Source organism: the organism of the source record quoted next, unplaced genomic scaffold (assembly GCF_019419815.1).
Source record: "Pyrus x bretschneideri cultivar Hongxiangsu unplaced genomic scaffold, Pyrus_bretschneideri_v1 Contig37, whole genome shotgun sequence".
In the NCBI taxonomy this organism is placed as follows: domain Eukaryota; kingdom Viridiplantae; phylum Streptophyta; class Magnoliopsida; order Rosales; family Rosaceae; genus Pyrus; species Pyrus x bretschneideri.
The window spans coordinates 4358169-4377721 of NW_025999690.1; the positions used below are offsets into that span (position 1 = coordinate 4358169).

The 19553-nt window shown below is 35.7% G+C and overlaps 2 protein-coding genes and 1 pseudogene across 3 annotated transcripts; all 3 read left to right on the forward strand.

Annotated features, from left to right (window-relative positions):
- Window positions 1-5905: 5905 nt before the first annotated feature.
- LOC103931742 (vacuolar cation/proton exchanger 2) lies at window positions 5906-11377 on the forward strand. Of its 2 annotated transcripts, XM_048563960.1 has the most exons (13): window positions 5906-6146; window positions 6475-6653; window positions 6758-7024; window positions 7325-7392; window positions 7484-7512; window positions 8457-8653; window positions 8782-8994; window positions 9347-9481; window positions 9673-9789; window positions 9873-9926; window positions 10102-10218; window positions 10467-10560; window positions 11012-11377. In XM_048563960.1, exons 3-13 carry the CDS (start codon window positions 6758-6760, stop codon window positions 11020-11022), a joined length of 1302 nt encoding a protein of 433 aa, XP_048419917.1. In that variant the 5' UTR covers window positions 5906-6146; window positions 6475-6653; the 3' UTR covers window positions 11023-11377. The 2 variants fall into 2 exon arrangements, with proteins under 2 accessions (XP_048419917.1, XP_009339537.1); XM_009341262.3 differs by lacking the exon at window positions 6475-6653 and having other exon boundaries at window positions 5907-6146.
- Window positions 11378-12434: 1057 nt separating this feature from the next.
- On the forward strand, window positions 12435-14316 carry LOC103931756 (annotated as a pseudogene).
- Window positions 14317-17072: 2756 nt separating this feature from the next.
- On the forward strand, window positions 17073-19093 carry LOC103931757 (protein trichome birefringence-like 43). Its single transcript, XM_009341284.2, has 5 exons — window positions 17073-17422; window positions 17556-17727; window positions 17811-17992; window positions 18182-18340; window positions 18731-19093. The coding sequence occupies exons 1-5, from the start codon at window positions 17157-17159 to the stop codon at window positions 19026-19028; spliced, it is 1077 nt and encodes a 358-aa protein (XP_009339559.2). The 5' UTR covers window positions 17073-17156; the 3' UTR covers window positions 19029-19093.
- The last annotated feature ends 460 nt before the right edge of the window (window positions 19094-19553 follow it).

The following is a 19553-nucleotide window of genomic DNA, read 5'->3' on the forward strand; positions in this document are numbered from 1 at the left end:
TAGTACCACCTCCACTTCAACGTACCAAGATCCTCTCTTGATCCTTTCTATGAGGATCCTAGAGATCAATTGGCCTTGGTTGTTCACTAAAAAATCGAATAGTTGTGAATTATTTATATTTTAACGCATTCAGATGCCTCAACCCCTTACCTTTCTCTTGGTCATCGTCGCCTCTCTCTTCTCCCGTTCACTTACCATCCATAAAGAAAGCTTCAAGCTTTTAATGAAAACACAACCCATGTGAATGAATTACTTCAAATACAAGAGATGTGTAACCAAATTTGCGCACCGCTGTAAGAGGTGGGGTGGTTAAACCTTTTTATCTGCAAAAGAACACATATCGTGATTGTTAATGAATGATTTTAGCACAATTATTTTTTAAAATATAATTTATGTAGAATATCCTAATTTTTTATGAACTTCTTAACCTAAAAGTATTTAAATTTCATAAAATAATGAAAAATGACTGAAACTACCCCATGAAAGTCATGGGAAAACATGGAATATGAAAGCCATGTAACAACATGGAAAATCCTAATTTTTTATCAACGTCTTAACGTAAAAGTATTTAAATTCCATAAAATAACGAAAAATGACTGAAACTACCCCATGAAAGTCATGGAAAAACATGGAATATGAAGGTCATGTAACAACATGGAAAATCCTTTCTACACATGAAACGCATGAAGAAATAGTTTTGGAAGTGGGTAGAAAGAAAAAATGGAAAAATTGCACGAGGAAATTGATATTTGTGCGGATGTTTGAAGAAATACATAGGTACTTATAGAGTTTTTCGGTGAATTTTAATTTTAAATAATTTTTTAATTGTTTTAGCCATTGAATTTAATTTTGAACTATTAGATCTTTTTTTTTACCGTTTGATTTGCTCATATTCAATCTTAGACTTTCAATTTAATGTAACTATAAATTTGATTTAAAAAATGAATTTGGACTATTGGATCAACTAATACCCCAATCTTTACAGACGTAGGATCAAATAAAAGAGTCGTTGGGCTTGTCACAAGTGGCCGATTAACGTGGCGCGCGTCCAACTGTTGTGCGTGGGTCACGTGCTAGGCCACTCACCTATCCTTGGCTCATTTTTTTGACCGAAATCTAGCCTAAACTAAATTTTCTCCCCAATCTTTGTTTTAGCCTAATGCTTGGAGATGCTTTGAGGGTACAAAGCTAAACCATTGCGTTTGGTCTAAACAAGGTAGAAGAGTGGGCTAAACCTCACGATTGGCTAATCATGTTAATTTGGTTCGAATTTTCCTTTAGCGAAAATTAAAACTAAGACCTCTCACTTCAAGCGAAGGGAAATTTCATTAGATCGTAGTATTAAGTAACCATATCCAAGCAATATTAAGACAAAGGAAATCAAACCTAAAACATCGAGTACAAAGATAAATACTCTTAACCACTTGAGCTACATACTCTTTGCTTGAATCTTTAGGCTGCTTCGGGAAACTATAGATAGGCATCACATGATCTAATAAAAAATATCCTCGTAGCCAAACCAACTGTTAAATTTCAGAACGACAAACCCAACAAACTTTAGCACAAACTACATATTGACATCTCATCACATGATCTAATTCAAATTTCTTTCACTAACATCACATGACCGAATTCTAATGTCCTCCCCCCAAACAAACTATCATAATGTGATCTCATGATCTAATAAGGCTCAGATCCATGGGTTTGATAGGAGCTTGGAATTTCATATGGATGCTTGATCACATTCTGATAGTTTGTTTGGCTACTAGTCTTGTGCTGCGCTATTTCGAAAGCAAAACGACGAGCAAGCTTCTTCATATACGGGACAATACATAAAAAAGAATTTAAGTGGACTAAAAGCATCACAAACGAAAGACATAAACTGAAAACAAAGCAACACTAAAAGCAACGTAAAACCAATCGACATTGACACTTCCACCACCAATCAAAATGGTTTGGTTCTGCAAAGAAATAAAATTTGCTACTCTTATTACTTATTTTTACCATTATTTGTATCATCTATCTAATAGAGATGAAATTCACATGCGTTGACAAACATTGATGTCGCTACGGGTTGTTATGGAGTTGAGCCATTGGCGGTAGATTATGAAGGTAGTAAAAATCATATATTACAAATTTGATTTTATAATTGATATCAAATTAAACAAAATTGATGACTGAGGTTTTCGTATTGGCGAAGAGCTGGCGATGATGGTGACAGTAGTTTTTGCTTGGTTATTTTTTTATTCAAAATTTGAAATTTTTAAACATTGGCAAAGTATAAAATAATGTTTAATTGGATTTGTATATTTAGCAATGACATGGCTGTTAACATAACTCTTGACGAATGTAATAGGTTGTGAACAATTAATATAAACTTGAGTCCAGTCCTTTGTTTGCTATGTTAAATGTGTGAGAACAGGAATGGACATGATGAATTGTGAATTCACAATAAAATAAATTATGTAACTTATATTTATACATAAATTACAAATTCTGTCTTATTTACACCATACATTAGCATCCTTCGAAACACATTTTAAATTACATAAAACAAAGTGGGACCAAAGTTAAGTTTCAAAAAACGCTAATGTATGATGTAAATAAGCTTTCTTAATATTTACTTTTATGTTTTGTACCATCTTAAGATTATGACGAAACGTATTTTCTATACATGAAAAAACGTGGAGAGGTGATTGAGCGATTGAGCGATTGAGCAGTACCCGCTTCTTTTTGTCTTTCCTTTTGTCTTTCTTTTTGTCTTTGTAAAATATGGGGCTACAAAGTTACAATCCGTCGGTATTTGAAAAAATTAGATTGATTAGGATTAAGAGAGGAGTAGTCGATCTCATTTTTATTCATGACTTTTTTTAGGCCTAATCGGATAGATAGTTCTGGTGGTGATAAGGTTATCGGAAGATAGTCCTTGTGGTAAAAAAAAATTAGGATTTAAACATTTGTGGTGTAGTTCGTTAGCAAATTTAGTCTACAAGTGATTTTTCCGTTAATTGTCCGTTAAATGTGGGGTAAAAATGTACTTTTAACGTGTTCTTCTTCCTTGTCTCTCTGCGTTTCCTCGTCTAGCTGGGTTTTGATTTTGTTGGGGGAGTCAGCGATGGTAAAGGAGGAAGATCCAGTTGCACTTTTCACAAACGTCTCCAAGAATTGCTTCTCCTTTAGTTCAAATTTGCAATGATCCAGAGGCAAAGTTGCCATTGCAATGATCCATAAGGGTTTAAATTCTAATTTTTTTTACCACGAAGGCTATCTTCCGATAATCTTATCACCATGAAGACCATCTATCCAATTAGACCCTTTTTTTATTCACGATTTTCTTTATTTTTAAGTAAGTAAACATGACACAATTTATAATAGCACACAAAATATGATCATGAAAATAATAAAAATAATAATTTTTCTTTGTCATGTATAAACTTCGTCACAGTGGAAAATGTTATAAGAGATAAAGCTTATGAAGGGGCCTAATAAAGTAGGATGGATTGGAACCGTGACATGATAACTTTTCACTAAAACAACATAGTCAATTCCAAAAAATAGCTCTAATTTAAAAATATTTTTTTAACCAAAATGGTTCTTGAGATTAACATAACTTATCACTTTATTTTCTGAGATTTGAAATCGTAGACTTTGGGTTTGTCCACTATCAATCATTTTGATCATTCCATAAAAAAATCATTATTAAATAATGATAAAACGACAAAATAACTCTCAATTTTTGTCATTTTAGTCTTTATTTAACAAAAGTTTGTACAGAAAGACTAAAATAATTGATGTTGAACAAACTCAATGACTGCTTCTATCGATTTCAAATCTTAAGGATCAAAGTGAGGAGTAATGCCAATCTTAAAGACCACTTTAGCTAAAAGATCATTTAAAAACAAAAGCCTAATCTCACTATCAAAGATGTAGAAACACTACACAAAATTGTCACCCATTAACCAAGAAAATGGGGAAAAAAAAAAATATTAGTTTAAAAGCTTGATCTATTCTCAGTACCAATCCCAAAAACTTTCTACAAATCGAGTAATGCGAGGGATTCTATGAGTTGTTTAGTTTATAGAGCGACATTATATGTTTTTTCCCGTGAAACAACGATAGCAGGGCATAGGGTGTAATATCCCACATCGCCCGTGAGGGCTTGGTCTTTGGGCCTTATATATCCATTGCCAACCTTAAGTTTCAGTGAGGCCTTTTGCGGACTCCCTGAGGGGAGAGCAGGCGCTGGCTACGGCTGAGTACCGGTCCGCAGGAACAAAACCGTGCGGTAGCTCTGTCTGCGGGCAGGGAATGCCAAAGCGGACAATATCACTGGAGTTGAGGGTTGGGATGTGACAATTTGGTATCAGAGCCAGACTCACGGTCGTGGTGTGCCGACGAGGACGTCGGGCTCCCTAAGGGGGGGTGGATTGTAATATCCCACATCGCCCGTGAGGGCTTGGTCTTTGGGCCTTATATATCCATTGCCAACCTTAAGTTTCAGTGAGGCCTTTTGCGGACTCCCTGAGGGGAGAGCAGGCGCTGGCTACGGCTGAGTACCGGTCCGCAGGAACAAAACCGTGCGGTAGCTCTGTCTGCGGGCAGGGAATGCCAAAGCGGACAATATCACTGGAGTTGAGGGTTGGGATGTGACATAGGGAGTCGAACGTTGCATTTCAAAAATATAAATAAATGATCTTAATCACTTGTAATGCAGGTTCCTTACTTATATGTTTTACTTAAGAACAAAGATTATTTGCACTTTTTATACAATCACAAAAGGCAAATAATGCCACTACTTGATCATCATAAAAAACACCACCTTAAAATGTAAGGATAAATCTAGATCACGTTGCTAGACTTATATTGTCAAACAATCATTTTTAATAGGCTTCTGAAATAAACTTCTTAATTAAAATTTTAAAAAATTTTAAAATTTTCATCTCGAATCACACTCCTTATCATGTTAGAATAGCCCAAACTGCTGTGAGCTCCTAAACCAAAGGAGTGACAAAGGAGCTCATTACATTAATTACTACTTTTTTTTAATAATTTGTAAAGTAAATCATATTTATTATAACTCAATGAATCAAAAAGTGAGATTGGAGTAGGAATATTTAGTGGAGCTCATAGCTTTCTAGCCTTAACGAAAAAAATAGAGATCGTGATTCGAGATGCTTTTATATTTCAGCATACTCCTTGATGAAAAAGAATGTAAAAATCATTTTTTTTTTTTTAAATTTGAGAGTAGATTTTTCAAGGGAGAAAAAACAAGAAAATATAATATTTTTGGATTAATCTCTGTTTATTACTTCGAAATTTTGTGGTTTTCAATATTTGGTACATGAAGTTTTTTTCATCGCAAAGTCATACCTCAAGTCTTAATTTTGAGACAGTTTCATACATCCGTTAAGTTTTTCGTTAGAAATTCTGTTAACTGATGACGTGACATCTACGTCGCCAATAATTGAGCGTCACATGTCAACATGGGCCCACTTTTTTTTTGCATTTTTTTTTTAAATTTTTTTAATATTGAATTGGGCCCATATTGACACGTGATGTTCAGTTATTGTCTACATGAACGTTACGTTATCATCAGTTAATAGAATTTTTAATGGAAAACTTAACGGATGTATGAACTGTTCCAAAATTAAGACTTGAGATATGACTTTTGGATGAAAAAAATTTCATATACTAAATGTTAAAAATCACGAAATTTATTAACCCAGTATTCTTTATATGTTATCCACAATTCCACGTTGGACCAACATGTTACGCATAATATTTTGGTTCTAGGATGTGTCAGATTAAGAAATAAATTATTTTAAAATGGATAAACAATTAAGAAATCAAACTTGAATTAAATCAATGAGGACTCCCTACTTCGCAGAACTTTCCTTTTAAGTGTATAATAATAATAATTCCCGTTTGTCTTAAAATCATTTGCCGGGTGCTGGCATTCAACTCCATCTCCTCCTCCACTCTTGACTGAATCTCTCTTCTTTCTTTTCTAACATTCAACACAGACCCGAAGTGCTGGGCTCCACTTTCGACACAAACCCAACTCTCTCTCTCTCTGAAAGAGGCAAAGAGGGAGGAGACGTTGATCCATTTGATCAAATCAATCCATTTTGGCTTCTGGGTTTGAGGTAATACAGTTGTTTCTCTCAGAATCTATAATTTTAGTTGTTTTTAATTGATCTGTTCTGTTTGTTTTGCTGTATTTGTTTGTAAAAACGATTTCTTTTCAAGTGGGTTGGTGCCACTTGATGTTGTGGCTGATCTGTAAGTAGATGTCTTGCACTCCATGCCATCTGTGCTGATTCTTCATTTGTTTCAACTTCCAAACACCGCCTAATTGGTTTTACTGAGCTTTAATTGGTATGTGATTGAAGTGGTTGTTTGAAAGCAGTCATTTAAGCAGTCTTTGGTGGAAAAACTGGGCTGTTTGAATGCAGTCATTAATTTTTCTTTCAGATTGCAGGCCATAGCTCTGAAAAGATGAAAGGTGGAAAAAAAATGAAAATACAATCAGCAGTTTTAGGGAAAACCAATGAAGTTTCTTCCTTTTGGTTTTGGGAGTGTTCTCTAATGGGGTCACCATACATTTACTGCTTGGTGTGCGTTGTTGTCCTCCATGTTTCTTAACAAAATGGGTAAATTTAGCTTTTTTTGTGTGTGAGTAAAGTGCCCTGCTTTGGTGTAATCGTGATTCCGTGTTCTGCCCCCTACTTAATTGGTTGATAATTTGTACTTGCAGATGGTTTCTATAAATGGGAAGACAGACCTTGAATCTGATGAAGAAATACCTTTTAACTCATCAGCAGCCACCAGCAAAGTAGAGGCCTTGGACTTTGAGATGATTCATTTGCGGTCACGAGCAGATTTGGCAAACTCATGGTTTTCAAGACATATGTGGATAAGAGTTCCAAGGAGTATTTATATAGTCTTATTTAAAGCAAAGATCAATATGTTGCTACCCTTTGGTCCGTTGGCGATTTTGCTACATTATATTACTGGAAAGCATGTATGTATATATCCTTATTTCATTTTTAGTGATCCCTTCCTTTAGTTAGGAGAAGAATGTAGCAGAGTTTAGTAAGCAGGGAAGTGCAGAAGAGAAATAGTCTTAGCTACCAGCAACTAATCAAAATTTAGCGGTTTCCATGTCTTTATTTTCTGTTGGAACTTGACATTAGAACCTTGTGATGTAGCCTTATATTATGTGGCAAGCTGTTCCAACATGGTTGCTTTTTTTTGCACATCCTTTCAATAATTTAAATTGACTTCACCCCTAATCCATTGACAGTTACTTTGTATACGTTAGGGATGGGTATTCTTCTTCAGCTTAGTGGGCATCATACCTTTAGCAGAGCGTCTAGGATATGCCACTGAGTAAGTGCTAGCCTGTCAAGTTTTGTATAGCAGTAAGTTGTCTTAATTTTGTCTAAGGCTAATTCTTGAGTTTGCCATTGTTGTGGTGCAGGCAACTTGCTTTCTACACTGGACCAACAGGTATAATTTTTACCCTGCCAACTGATGGTAGCCTGAATTTTTGTATCATTTTCATTAATATTTGTAGTGATATTCATACTGCTAACTGGTTTCGGATTTCGAAGAATTTTTGTCTTTATATATATTTTTGATGAAAGAACCAAATTTTCTAAGGTTACCACCATCGTAGTTTAGATTCCTGGCTCTGCTTCTGCAGTAAAGTACTGTTCTGTTGACACAAAATGTTGCTAGGCTGTCAACTGGGGCCATACATATAGACATAATATTGTTTGATCGATGGTCATGATCAATAAGTATTTATGATTGTTTTAGTTATCCTCAATAGATTAACTTCTTCCCTAGAATAATTGTGTATCTCATTGATTAGACTTAGACTGTATAGGAACTAACAGGGTTGGTTCCTGGTAAACTATGCAAGCTATCTTTTGCTGGTTATTGGAACTTGAACATGCATTTCTCAAGGTGTTTAGATCTCGACTTAACATTATGGGATTTAAATCCCCTAACAGCATCAGTTGCTTCTCTTACCTTCGTACCTGTTTACTAGTTAGCCTCTATGGTCATGTGTCCAGTTGAATGGCTTGTACAAAGTAAACTGTTTTTGTACGGTACTTTGATCATGTCAATTAGTCTAAAGAAGTTTTGGTAATTACAATGTTTGCTTACTAGAGTGTTTACTGGATATCCTGAAAGATGTTTTAGTTGTTATAAATAGTGATTCAGATAATCTTTAAAATTTATCACAGATTCCCAGTGTCGGATTACCCGTTCTTTTTAGTTTCACTTGATGCACTTTTTTTTTTGTTGGTTATGAAAATGGATAGGTATTTCCTCTTGTTTTCATATTAAGAATGTTGGTAACCTACTTACTGATTCAAAAAATCTTGTACCTTTGTGCATCTGTTTTTGGTTATGTCTCAAGTGAGCTTGTTGTTGGATTGCAGTTGGGGGTCTATTAAATGCCACATTTGGAAATGCCACGGAAATGATTATATCAATATATGCATTAAAGAACGGAATGATAAGGGTTGTTCAGCAATCTTTGTTAGGATCAATCTTGTCCAACATGCTCTTAGTGCTCGGATGTGCCTTCTTCACTGGTGGAATCATTCATTACCAAAAAATTCAGGTTTTCAACAAGGTAGAATCATACATCTTCAAATCTTGTTTTTGAACCCTGAAATTTTCTGCTTTGTGGTCTCCTTGACATTCGTTCATCTTGGTGTCAGTCATGACATTTACATCCAAATGTGGTTACTTTTGCAACAGTCTGCAGCCCTCGTGAATTCAGGATTGCTGTTGATGGCTGTCATGGGGTTAATGTTTCCGGCTGTGCTTCATTTTACGCGCTCAGAGATCCACTTTGGGAAGTCAGAGTTATCTCTTTCAAGATTTAGCAGCTGTGTAATGCTAGTGGCATATGCGAGCTACCTTTTCTTTCAACTTAGAAGTCATCGTAATCTTTATAATCCCATTGAGGAGGTCAGTCAATTTTGCTTAATTTTTCAAAAGATCTAGAATGTCATTGTTTTTCTATTTTGAACATTGTCCATTTCTGTGTTAGCTGCTGAAGTTTAAGTTTATCAAAAATGATGAATTCTTTGCATTTTTTAAATCTTGAATGAGCTTCAGTTTTTTTATGTTAAAACAATTCATATTTAAGGGAATTATCTTGTTAATTTTGGTATGATTTTTTTTTTCCATAAGAAGAGTGTTTACTAGTTCCTTCAGCTTTCTATTGAAAATATAAAGCTAATACATGGAATGGCTCTTGGGAACATTATCTGACCCTACTCCATTTAGTTGTTTAATTTCTCTTTGGAAATTGTTTCAGGAAGGAGTCGGGGGTGAAGATGAATCTGATGAGGAAGAGGCTCCTGAGATAACTCATTGGGAAGCAATTGGCTGGCTGGCTGTTTTAACTGTCTGGGTGTCCGTTTTGTCTGGATACCTTGTGGATGCTATCCAGGTAACACTTGCTTCATATACTAGCCCACTGTGCTCCGGGTGCATAGTTTCTGAGCTGATATTGTGCTGATCTTTTGCACTTCTGTTTTCTGTGTCTGATTGTGAAGCACATTTTTCATTCTTGTTTTACTGGTAATTGGTCTCGGTTTTGTGTAACTATTTGATAAGTTAATGTGTTTACTGTTTCTCCAGGGAGCGTCTGACTCATTCAACATGCCTGTGGCATTTATCAGTGTTATACTACTACCAATTGTAGGAAATGCTGCAGAGCATGCAAGTGCTATCATGTTTGCCATGAAGGACAAGCTTGTGAGTGCCTTTGAATTGAAGATTTCTGAATGTCAATTTACAGACTCCGTTTTATGTTATTGACGGAATTAACTTTTCTTTAGGATATCACACTTGGAGTTGCAATTGGATCATCTACACAAATATCCATGTTTGTGGTAAGGACTTGAACAGCTAGCTAATGAGTACTCGCTGCAGAACTTTGGCATGTGATACAATGTCTATGAACCATTGCAAACCTCTGTTGGACTTGCTTGTTATAGTTTCTCTTGAGTTGATTACATTTCAGAATGGAAAATAGGCTAATAATTTTTGTGTTCTTGACAATTGTAGATACCCTTCTGCGTAGTTGTTGGGTGGATCATGGGACAGCCAATGGACTTGAATTTTCAACTGTTTGAGACTGCCACACTTTTTATTACAGTGTTAGTCGTGGCATTTATGTTGCAGGTTTGTGATCTTTCCCTCGTTTGTCTTACTTCGAACCATTAAGAGTATCTCTAATCTTAACTATTAACTTATTTGGTCCCCGTCGAGTCTTCCTATTACATAATTCAAGATGAATTGTGCTTTCTTACTTTCATTCCTTTTATTTTGTTTCTTTTCAATTGTACAATATGACCGTGTTTCTTAGTTGCCTTTTCCTGTTTTACTTTCAACTTTGCTCGATATGAGATTCATTGCCTTTATCTTTGTAGGAAGGGACGTCAAACTACTTTAAAGGCTTGATGCTTATTCTGTGCTATCTCATAGTTGCCGCCAGTTTTTTTGTACACGTCGATCCTTCAGATGGTGAGTCACAAGAAACTTATTTAGTTATTACATTTTTTTCGAGTGTTCTTACGCGTGGCAAGTCATCTTCATATGAAGGGGCATACACTGGCCTAAACAAACATACGGATCTTCTTTGGTTTAATTTGTGCCATGCTCCTAATTTCTGGCACACAATTGAAGCCACATTTGGTCGAAATTAACACAACCTGCACATGACCCATCGAGTTTCGATTGTGGTCATATCAAGCCTTGCCTTTTTTATCGTATTTTTTACTTTACTGAATACGTAGCGCACACAAGCGATATCAGCCGGTATATGTGAAAGTACACTGTTAAAAAGACATGCTGAGCGCTTTTTCTATAACCGTATCTGCTTTTCCTAGTTTCGATTCAATAACACATCAATTACATTATTGACTGGATATTCGATTAACGTATCTGTTCTCAATTATCTGTTGATTCGTTGCAGATGGTAATTAAACTAACCGTTGGAGTGGTGGCCTAGCATGTAACGATCTACGTAGTGTCTGCGATTGTATGTGCGAAAAGGAGCTACGAGATATACAGGAAGCTACTGTTCCACGAATCCTCAAACTACTTAACGGGATAAGGCTTTGTTGTTGTTGATCGTGCAATGGAAAATCCATATGATCTCCCAGAGCATCAAAAGTATGGAAACTTGTTCAGCTTTGTATAAAAGAGCAGTTTGATTCTTTTCAGAAGCATGAGGATTCAGCTGTAACATTTGCTTTGCACTTTATCTTTGGACAAAATGACTCGTTTGACTTTGTCAAAAGTTTCCTTGATGTTAGGTTTTCCATCCATCTCTGTTTAATTTTCTCTTTTGTGTCCTCTCCGAATTAGTTTCTGTCAAATTTATCTTCTTTCAAAGATATTTCGTTATTGACAAATAAATATTTTAAATTACTCAAATTTATGAAAAAAATAATTTGAATTTAGATGCAAGAAGACTAGCGTGCTGCTCATTAGCAAGAGTCGAATCATCCCTTATAAAGAAAACTTTAAACTCATGAGTATAATTAATAGAGTTGAGAGTTTGAAAACTAAACTATGGGCGTAATTAAGTTAATTAAAGCAGTTTATTTTTCTCTCACCTAAGTTCAAATTTCCTTCTTGATGACAACTTTTCTTTTTCTTTTTTTTGGTTAAAAAAAACTTGATCTTTTAAAAAATGCGCCACAAAGAAAAGAATTTCTGAAAGAAAATTGAGTAGGTCACACACACAAAGAACTTTGAATATCTAATCTCAAATTTCTGGTATGATCCAATTGACTGACTAGAGCAACTCTTACTTTAGATAGAATCAATGCGAGATCGGATCAATACTAAAATATGTAGCCACATATTTTCGTGAAAAATTTCTTACAAATGACGCGGTCGGACACCTCTCTCCAAATCTTTTCCCAAAATCAAAATTGAGCCAGAAAAAAGGATAACACATACTAATGCATAACATGCAAGCCACGTCAAGCCAGCTATCACATTAGCCATGAATCCATGACTTGACGCTCTTTGTTATGGCTTCATCAATTTATTAACCCTCCATTAATTAAGCTTAAATATATCTCTTAAGAAAATTGTGGAAGGCAGTGACAGTTTTATAACTCCCCCCACCACTCTCTACACGTTTCAAAATTTTGGTCCCAAAACCTCCATTGATTTCGAGTCCAATCATTCATTAAGAAAACTCAAATTAAAATTAAATTATTTAATTTTCAATTATTTTCCATAATTTAAAACACAGAAACTCTCCCATCAACTACATCTTTAAATTAATAAACCCACCAATCTTTTTCTTTACCATTATTTCTTATTTATCTATTTAAATCCACATCACACTGCCTTAAAAAAATCCAAAAAATTCAATCGGTCTTCTGGCTCTCCCAATCCTCCATTAATTCTTCAATTTATTTAATTTTTTTTAAAGCAATTCTTGAATTCCATATGGGTGCATTTGGCATTGCCATTGCACTTCTAGTGTTACTAATAATTTTAGAAAACCAAATTGTATGCGGGAAGCAAATCATTTACAGGTTTAAGAAGTGTGATATTTACCAAGGAAGATGGGTTTATTACCCTAATTCTTACCCTCTTTACGATTCAAGTCTTTGCCACTTCTTAGATCATGCCTTCGATTGCCAGAAAAATGGCCGAGCCGATGAACTCTATCTCAAATATCGATGGCAACCCTATTCATGTAATTTACCAATGTACGTAAGATAAAGGAGAAAGAAAGTTTCGAATTATGATTCTCGGTGTAGGGTTAAGTGCTCGTTACATTTGATTTTTTTTTCATCAACTATATCTATATGCATATGATTAAATTAGTTTTGAATTGGATTAGGTTTGATGGTGAAGATTTCTTGGAGAGATTTAGAGATAAACGCATCATGTTCGTTGGAGACTCGTTAAGTTTGAACCAATGGCAATCGCTCACGTGCATGATTCATGCAACTTCACCTCAGTCCGATTATACCATCAAGAGGATAGGCGGAAGCTCTACGTTCACATCGAAGGTAATAACCTTTAATTTAGTCATTTAATTTGGAGTAATTAGTAGCTAAATTGAATAATTGATTAATTATATATGATTTTGCACAATCACAATGTTTCTTTGATGCTAGCACGCAACGCATTTCTGGGCGCATTGATCAACAGAGATATGGTAGGGTTTTGAAACTCCACTCTATCGACCTTAAGGATGGGAAATCATGGAAAGAATATGATGTTTTGATCTTCAACACTTGGCATTGGTGGCTCCACGCTAGAAGGAAACAACCGTAAGATACAATCACACTTTGGTGGTTTAAATTCATGCATTCATGATATCTTGCGTTATATTTTTGAATCGATGACGTATAACTTTAGCGGTAGAGCACTTTATTTACAGTATATAAGCGAGGAATATCAGGGCTAGAGTATGCATAAAAGCATATGGTTGTGTATTCTTTGTTTGCATGGCATGCAGGTGGGATTTTATTCAAGATGGAAAGACTTTACATCGAGATATGAATCATCTTGTTGCTTATGAGAAAGCCTTGAAAACTTGGGCTCGTTGGGTGGACAAAAATGTTGATACTAAGAAAACCAAAGTCTTCTTCCAGGGTATTTCACCGAGTCATTGGAAGTAAGTTTAAAACTGTTAGGTTTTGAGTTATACAAGTTTACAAGTAAAATGTTAACATATATAAATACATCGTTTGGCGAATATACTGGTATGAAAATTTGATACCTTGTGTACTTGTGTTAATCGACTTGTTCCTAATTAAAATGAATGGTATTAATTTTGTGATTGACATTAGCGCAAGTCATGGGGGGTACCCAGAGGGGAGGAACTGCACAGCAGAAAGAAAGCCACTAGTAGTAGCATACGCAAGAAGCAAACACCCAGCAGAAGTGATTGTGGAAAAAGTGCTTAGTGACATGTCGAAACCAGTGGTTTTGCTTAACGTGACAGGGCTATCACAGCTGAGGAAAGACGGTCACCCATCTATATATGGCAATGGAGCACACCTTGGCATGGACTGCAGCCATTGGTGCCTCCCTGGAGTTCCTGACACATGGAACCAGCTGCTGTACACTGAACTCATTCGAAATTAAAATAAATATTGATTAATTACTTTGTATTTTCATATATAATAAAAAGGGTTTTATGCTAATTGTAACCCTAATATGTTTTTAAATCTTTGGTAATTGTTGCAATGATCAAGTTAGTTGATTAGGATTTCTTATATAAAACGGATCCACCGTCACGTGGCGTCTCAGTCTAATGTTACATTGTCAGGTGAAGAAAAACTTCAATAAAAGTCAATGACAATGCATTATTGAACAAGAAATGTCACGAGAATCCGTTTAATCATGTAAGTTAAACAAGACCTAGACTTGATCATTTGGGTGAATGAACTATCTAGATAAGCATAGGACATAGAATAAGACCACTTAGATCAGAATAGCATTCACAAAAATGTTCTAACATAGAGTTAAATCGAACATTAAAGAGATTAGTTGACAACAGTAAAAAGGATTAAACGTAGGTTTAAAGCAGGCACATAGTCATAGACCTTAGATTCGTGCACGACATTAGCTATAAAATAAAGTTACATGGGTGTTTTAGCTTGGGCCAAAATCATATTCATTCTATCATTGAAATGGCGTTACAACGAATATATCTTGACATATTTTTAGTCCAAACATATCAAACTTTAACCTATATAAATATAAACGAAGAATAGTTACCAAACAATATACAAGAGCGATATGTGAATGAATGTCTTGTGAAAAGCCAAGCTATTAATTGGCATCGTGAGTAACGCTTACTGTCTTAATTTCGTGCTTCTCTTCAGGCCTATGTGCTGCAAGAGAGAGGGAGTGTATTGTAGTTGGTTAATCCAGTCTTGGGTTCAGAATACTCATCGGAAGAGACAATGGTGATGCTAAACGTTGCTCTTTTGTGCACCAATGCATCTTCCACTCTTAGGCCTACAATGACCAAAGTAGTGAGCATGCTCAAAGGTTCAAGATCGACTTTTAGATCACGGGTTTCAGCCGTCAATTTCAAGTTTAGGGCCATTGGAAATCACTTCAGGCAATATATCCAAGTTGGGCTCAGAGCATGTCAACCAACGGCTTGAAAACTGATACCTCTAGCTCACGCATTGAAGCAGAAGAGAGAGAGCAAATGTCTTGAGAGTTGGATCATTGACTTCATTTAAATAATCCTAGCAGAGAGCACACACTTTGTGTGTGTGAACAACCGCCCACTTCCTCCCATATTCACCCCAAGCTCAACCGCTTCAGTTCATTTAAACTATCCAAAAAAACATCATGATTTCACTTACCTGTATGAAAAAATGATGGTGGGACAATTTCTCTTAATAAGTGCATATTTTTATCTTATGTAAATATTTTGATACAAAATTACCATTTTGCCCTTCTTATGTAATATTGTGTATCAAAAGTGAGGGCAAAATAAGAAAAATGGGGATATGATTGTCATTTTGTCAAAAGGTACAAAATTACTATTTTTCTCTCCTCGTGTCAACATTGTGTATTCAAAAGTGAGGGCAAAATTAGAAAAAAAAAAAAGGGGGGCAAAAAGTTGACAAGCTATCTTAATAATATATAATATACTAGCATATGAGCACACACAAAGTGTATGAGAAATTTTTTTATTTTTGTCTTTGAAATAGAAGGAGAGAGGAAGAGAGTGATAGAGAATAGGGGTGGGCAAACAGGTCTTGGACCTATGGGTGGGGGCGGGTCCAAAAATTCGAAACACAAAACGGGGTGGGGCAGGGTGGGTCTATGAAATTAGCGGGGCAGGACGGGTCCAAAAATAAGGAGGAACGGGACCTTGGCCCGGCCCGCTTGTAGCATGGGATAATGGATTGGATTAAAGCCATGCCGTGGACCTCGACTTACAAGGTCACCCACCAAATTGGACAATATTTGGGAGGCCCTCAAGTAGGTCTCTGGAACCAATATAACTTTACAAGGTCTCAGAGCATTTTTATATGATTTAATTAAATCCAATTCTCCAACATTTTTATTCCTTCATCTCAGAGACTTTCATCAATCTCCTATTTTTCATTCATTCACACTTGAGCAGTTGAGCTTGAGTCGAGTTCTCGACATCAATTATCCAAACCATCACCGCCTCATGAACACCACGACTGCGTTGCCCTCGAGCTCTTACTGAAGTCCCGGGACCATCAGATCTTGGCCGTTGACCACCTAATATGGTTCGGCTCGGCCGATTTCACGCATTCTTAACTCGATCAACAACCTCATCACCACGATCCAGGACTGGGATCTTTTAAAAAAAGTGCCATAAAGAAAAAAATTTCTGAAAGAAATTTGAGTAGGTCACACACATAAAGAACTTTGAATATCTAATTTTAAATTTCTGGTATGATCTGATTGACCGACTAGAGCAACTCTTACTTTAAATAGAATCAGTGCGAGATCGGGTCAATACTAAAATATGTAGCCATATATTTTCGTGAAAAGTTTCTTACAAATGACGCGGTCAGACACCTCTCTTCAAACCTTTTCCCAAAATCAAAATTCAGCCAGAGAAAGGATAACACAGATACTAATGCACAACATGCAAACCACGTCGAGCCAGCTATCACATTAGCCATGAATCCATGACTTGACGCTCTTTGTTATGGCTTCATCAATTTATTAACCCTCCATTAGTTAAGCTTAAGTATATCTCTTAAGAAAATTGTGGAAGGCAGTGACAGTTTTATAACTCCCCCCACCACTCTCTACACGTTTCAAAATTTTGGTCCCAAAACCTCCATTGATTTCGAGTCCAATCAGTCATTAAGAAAACTCAAATTAAATTAAATTATTTAATTTTCAATTATTTTCCATAATTTAAAACACAGAAACTCTCCCATCAACTACATCTTTAAATTACTAAACCCACCAATCTTTTTCTTTACCATTATTTCTTATTTATCTATTTAAATCCATATCACACTGCCTAAAAAAATCCAAATAATTCAATCGGTCTTCTGGTTCTCCCAATCCTCCATTAATTCTTCAATTTATTTAATTTTTTTAAAGCAATTCTTGAATTCCATATGGGTACATTTGGCATTGCCATTGCACTTCTAGTGCTACCAATAATTTTAGAAAACCAAATTGTATGCGGGAAGCAAATCATTTACAGGTTGAAGAAGTGTGATATTTACCAAGGAGGATGGGTTTATGACCCTAATTCTTACCCTCTTTACGATTCTAGTCTTTGCCCCTTCTTAGATCATGCTTTCGATTGCCAGAAAAATGGTCGAGCCGACGAACTCTATCTCAAATATCGATGGCAACCCTATTCATGTAATTTACCAACGTACGTAAGATAAAGGAGAAAGAAAGTTTCGAATTATGATTCTCAGTGTAGGGTTAAGTGCTCGTTACATTTGATTTCTTTTCATCAACTATATCTATATGCATATGATTAAATTAGTTTTGAATTGGATTAGGTTTGATGGTGAAGATTTCTTGGAGAGATTTAGAGATAAACGCATCCTGTTCGTTGGAGACTCGTTAAGTCTGAACCAATGGCGATCGCTCACGTGCATGATTCATGCAACTTCACCTCAGTCCGGTTATACCATCAAGAGGATAGGCGGAAGCTCTACGTTCACATCGAAGGTAATAATCTTTAATTTAGTCATTTAATTTGGAGTAATTCGTAGCTAAATTAAATAATTGCTTAATTACATATGATTTTGCAGAGTCACAATGTTTCTTTGATGCTATCACGCAACGCATTTCTGGTTCGCATTGATCAACAGAGATATGGTAGGGTTTTGAAACTCGACTCTATCGACCCTGCGGATGGGAAATTATGGAAAGAATATGATGTTTTGATCTTCGACACTTGGCATTGGTGGCTCCACGCTAGCAGGAAACAACCGTAAGATACAATCACAGTTTTGGTGGTTTAAATTCATGCATTCATGATATCTTGCGTTATATTTTTGAATCGATGACGTACAACTTTAGCGGTAGAGCACTTTATTTACAGTATATAAGCGAGGAATATTAGGGCTAGAGTATGCATAAAAGCATATGGTTGTGTAATCTTTGTTTGCATGGCATGCAGGTGGGATTTTATTCAAGATGGAAAGACTTTACATCGAGATATGAATCGTCTTGTTGCTTATGAGAAAGCTTTGAAAACTTGGGCTCGTTGGGTGGACAAAAATGTTGATACTAAGGAAACCAAAGTCTTCTTCCAGAGTATTTCACCGAGTCATTGGAAGTAAGTTTAAAACTGTTTATGTTTTGAGTTATACAAGGTGGAAACCTTCCCTCCTATCAAAAGCATATCAAGTCTCTTTTGTTTACGATATATTAAAATTAAAGTCCCCTTCAAAATTAAAAATAATTGACGGGTTGATATACAGAGTAATGCTCCACACACCAGTGTTACATTATTCATTGTACATCAAACATTGTGACAACCTATCATTTTCTCAAATCTAGGTTCGCTCTTAATCTTAATTAATATTTTTAACAAGTAAAATGTTAACTTATATAAATACATCGTTTGGCGAATATACTTGTATGAAAATTTGATACCTTGTGTACTTGTGTTAATCAATTTGTTCCTAATTAAAATGAATGGTATTAATTTTGTGATTAACATTAGTGCAAGTCAGTGGGGATACCCAGAGGGGAGGAACTGCACAGCAGAAAGAAAGCCACTAGTAGTAGCATACCCAAGAAGCAAACACCCAGCAGAAGTGATTTTGGAAAAAGTGCTTAGTGACATGTCGAAGCCAGTGGTTTTGCTTAACGTGACAGGGCTATCACAGCTGAGGAAAGACGGTCACCCATCTATATATGGCAATGGAGCACACCTTGGCATGGACTGCACCCATTGGTGCCTCCCTGGAGTTCCTGACACATGGAACCAGCTGTTGTACACTGAGCTCATTCGAAATTAAAATAAATATTGATTAATTACTTTGTATTTTCATATATAATAAAAGTGGTTTGATGCTAATTGTAATATTAATGTGTTTTTAAATCCTTGGTAATTGTTGCAATGATCAAGTTAATTGATTAGGATTTCTTATATAAAATGTATCCACCGTCACATGACGTCTCAGTCTGATGTTACATTGTCAGGTGAAGAAAAACTTCAATAAAAGTCAATGACAATGCATTATTGAACAAGAAATGTCACGAGAATCCGTTTAATCATGTAAGTTAGACAAGACCTAGACTTGATCATTTGGGTGAATGAACTATCTAGATGAGCACAAGACATAGAATAAGACCACTTAGATCAGAATAGCATTCACAAAAATGTTCTAACATAGAGTTAAATCGAACATTAAAGAGATTAGTTGACAACAGTAAAAAGGATTAAACGTAGGTTTAAAGCGGGCACATAGTCATAGACCTTAGATTCGTGCACGACATTAGCTATAAAATAAAGTTACATGCGTGTTTTAGCTTGGGCCAAA

Bases quoted from the DNA above. Each gene is read 5' to 3' on its own strand.
- LOC103931757 (XM_009341284.2), top strand. From the start codon at position 17,157: ATGGGTACATTTGGCATTGCCATTGCACTTCTAGTGCTACCAATAATT. The intron at 17,423-17,555 runs GTACGTAAGATA...GAATTGGATTAG, and splicing joins TATTCATGTAATTTACCAAC to GTTTGATGGTGAAGATTTCT. The intron at 17,728-17,810 runs GTAATAATCTTT...ATGATTTTGCAG, and splicing joins GCTCTACGTTCACATCGAAG to AGTCACAATGTTTCTTTGAT.
- LOC103931742 (XM_048563960.1), top strand. From the start codon at position 6,758: ATGGTTTCTATAAATGGGAAGACAGACCTTGAATCTGATGAAGAAATA. The intron at 7,025-7,324 runs GTATGTATATAT...TGTATACGTTAG, and splicing joins ATTATATTACTGGAAAGCAT to GGATGGGTATTCTTCTTCAG. The intron at 9,927-10,101 runs GTAAGGACTTGA...TGACAATTGTAG, and splicing joins CACAAATATCCATGTTTGTG to ATACCCTTCTGCGTAGTTGT.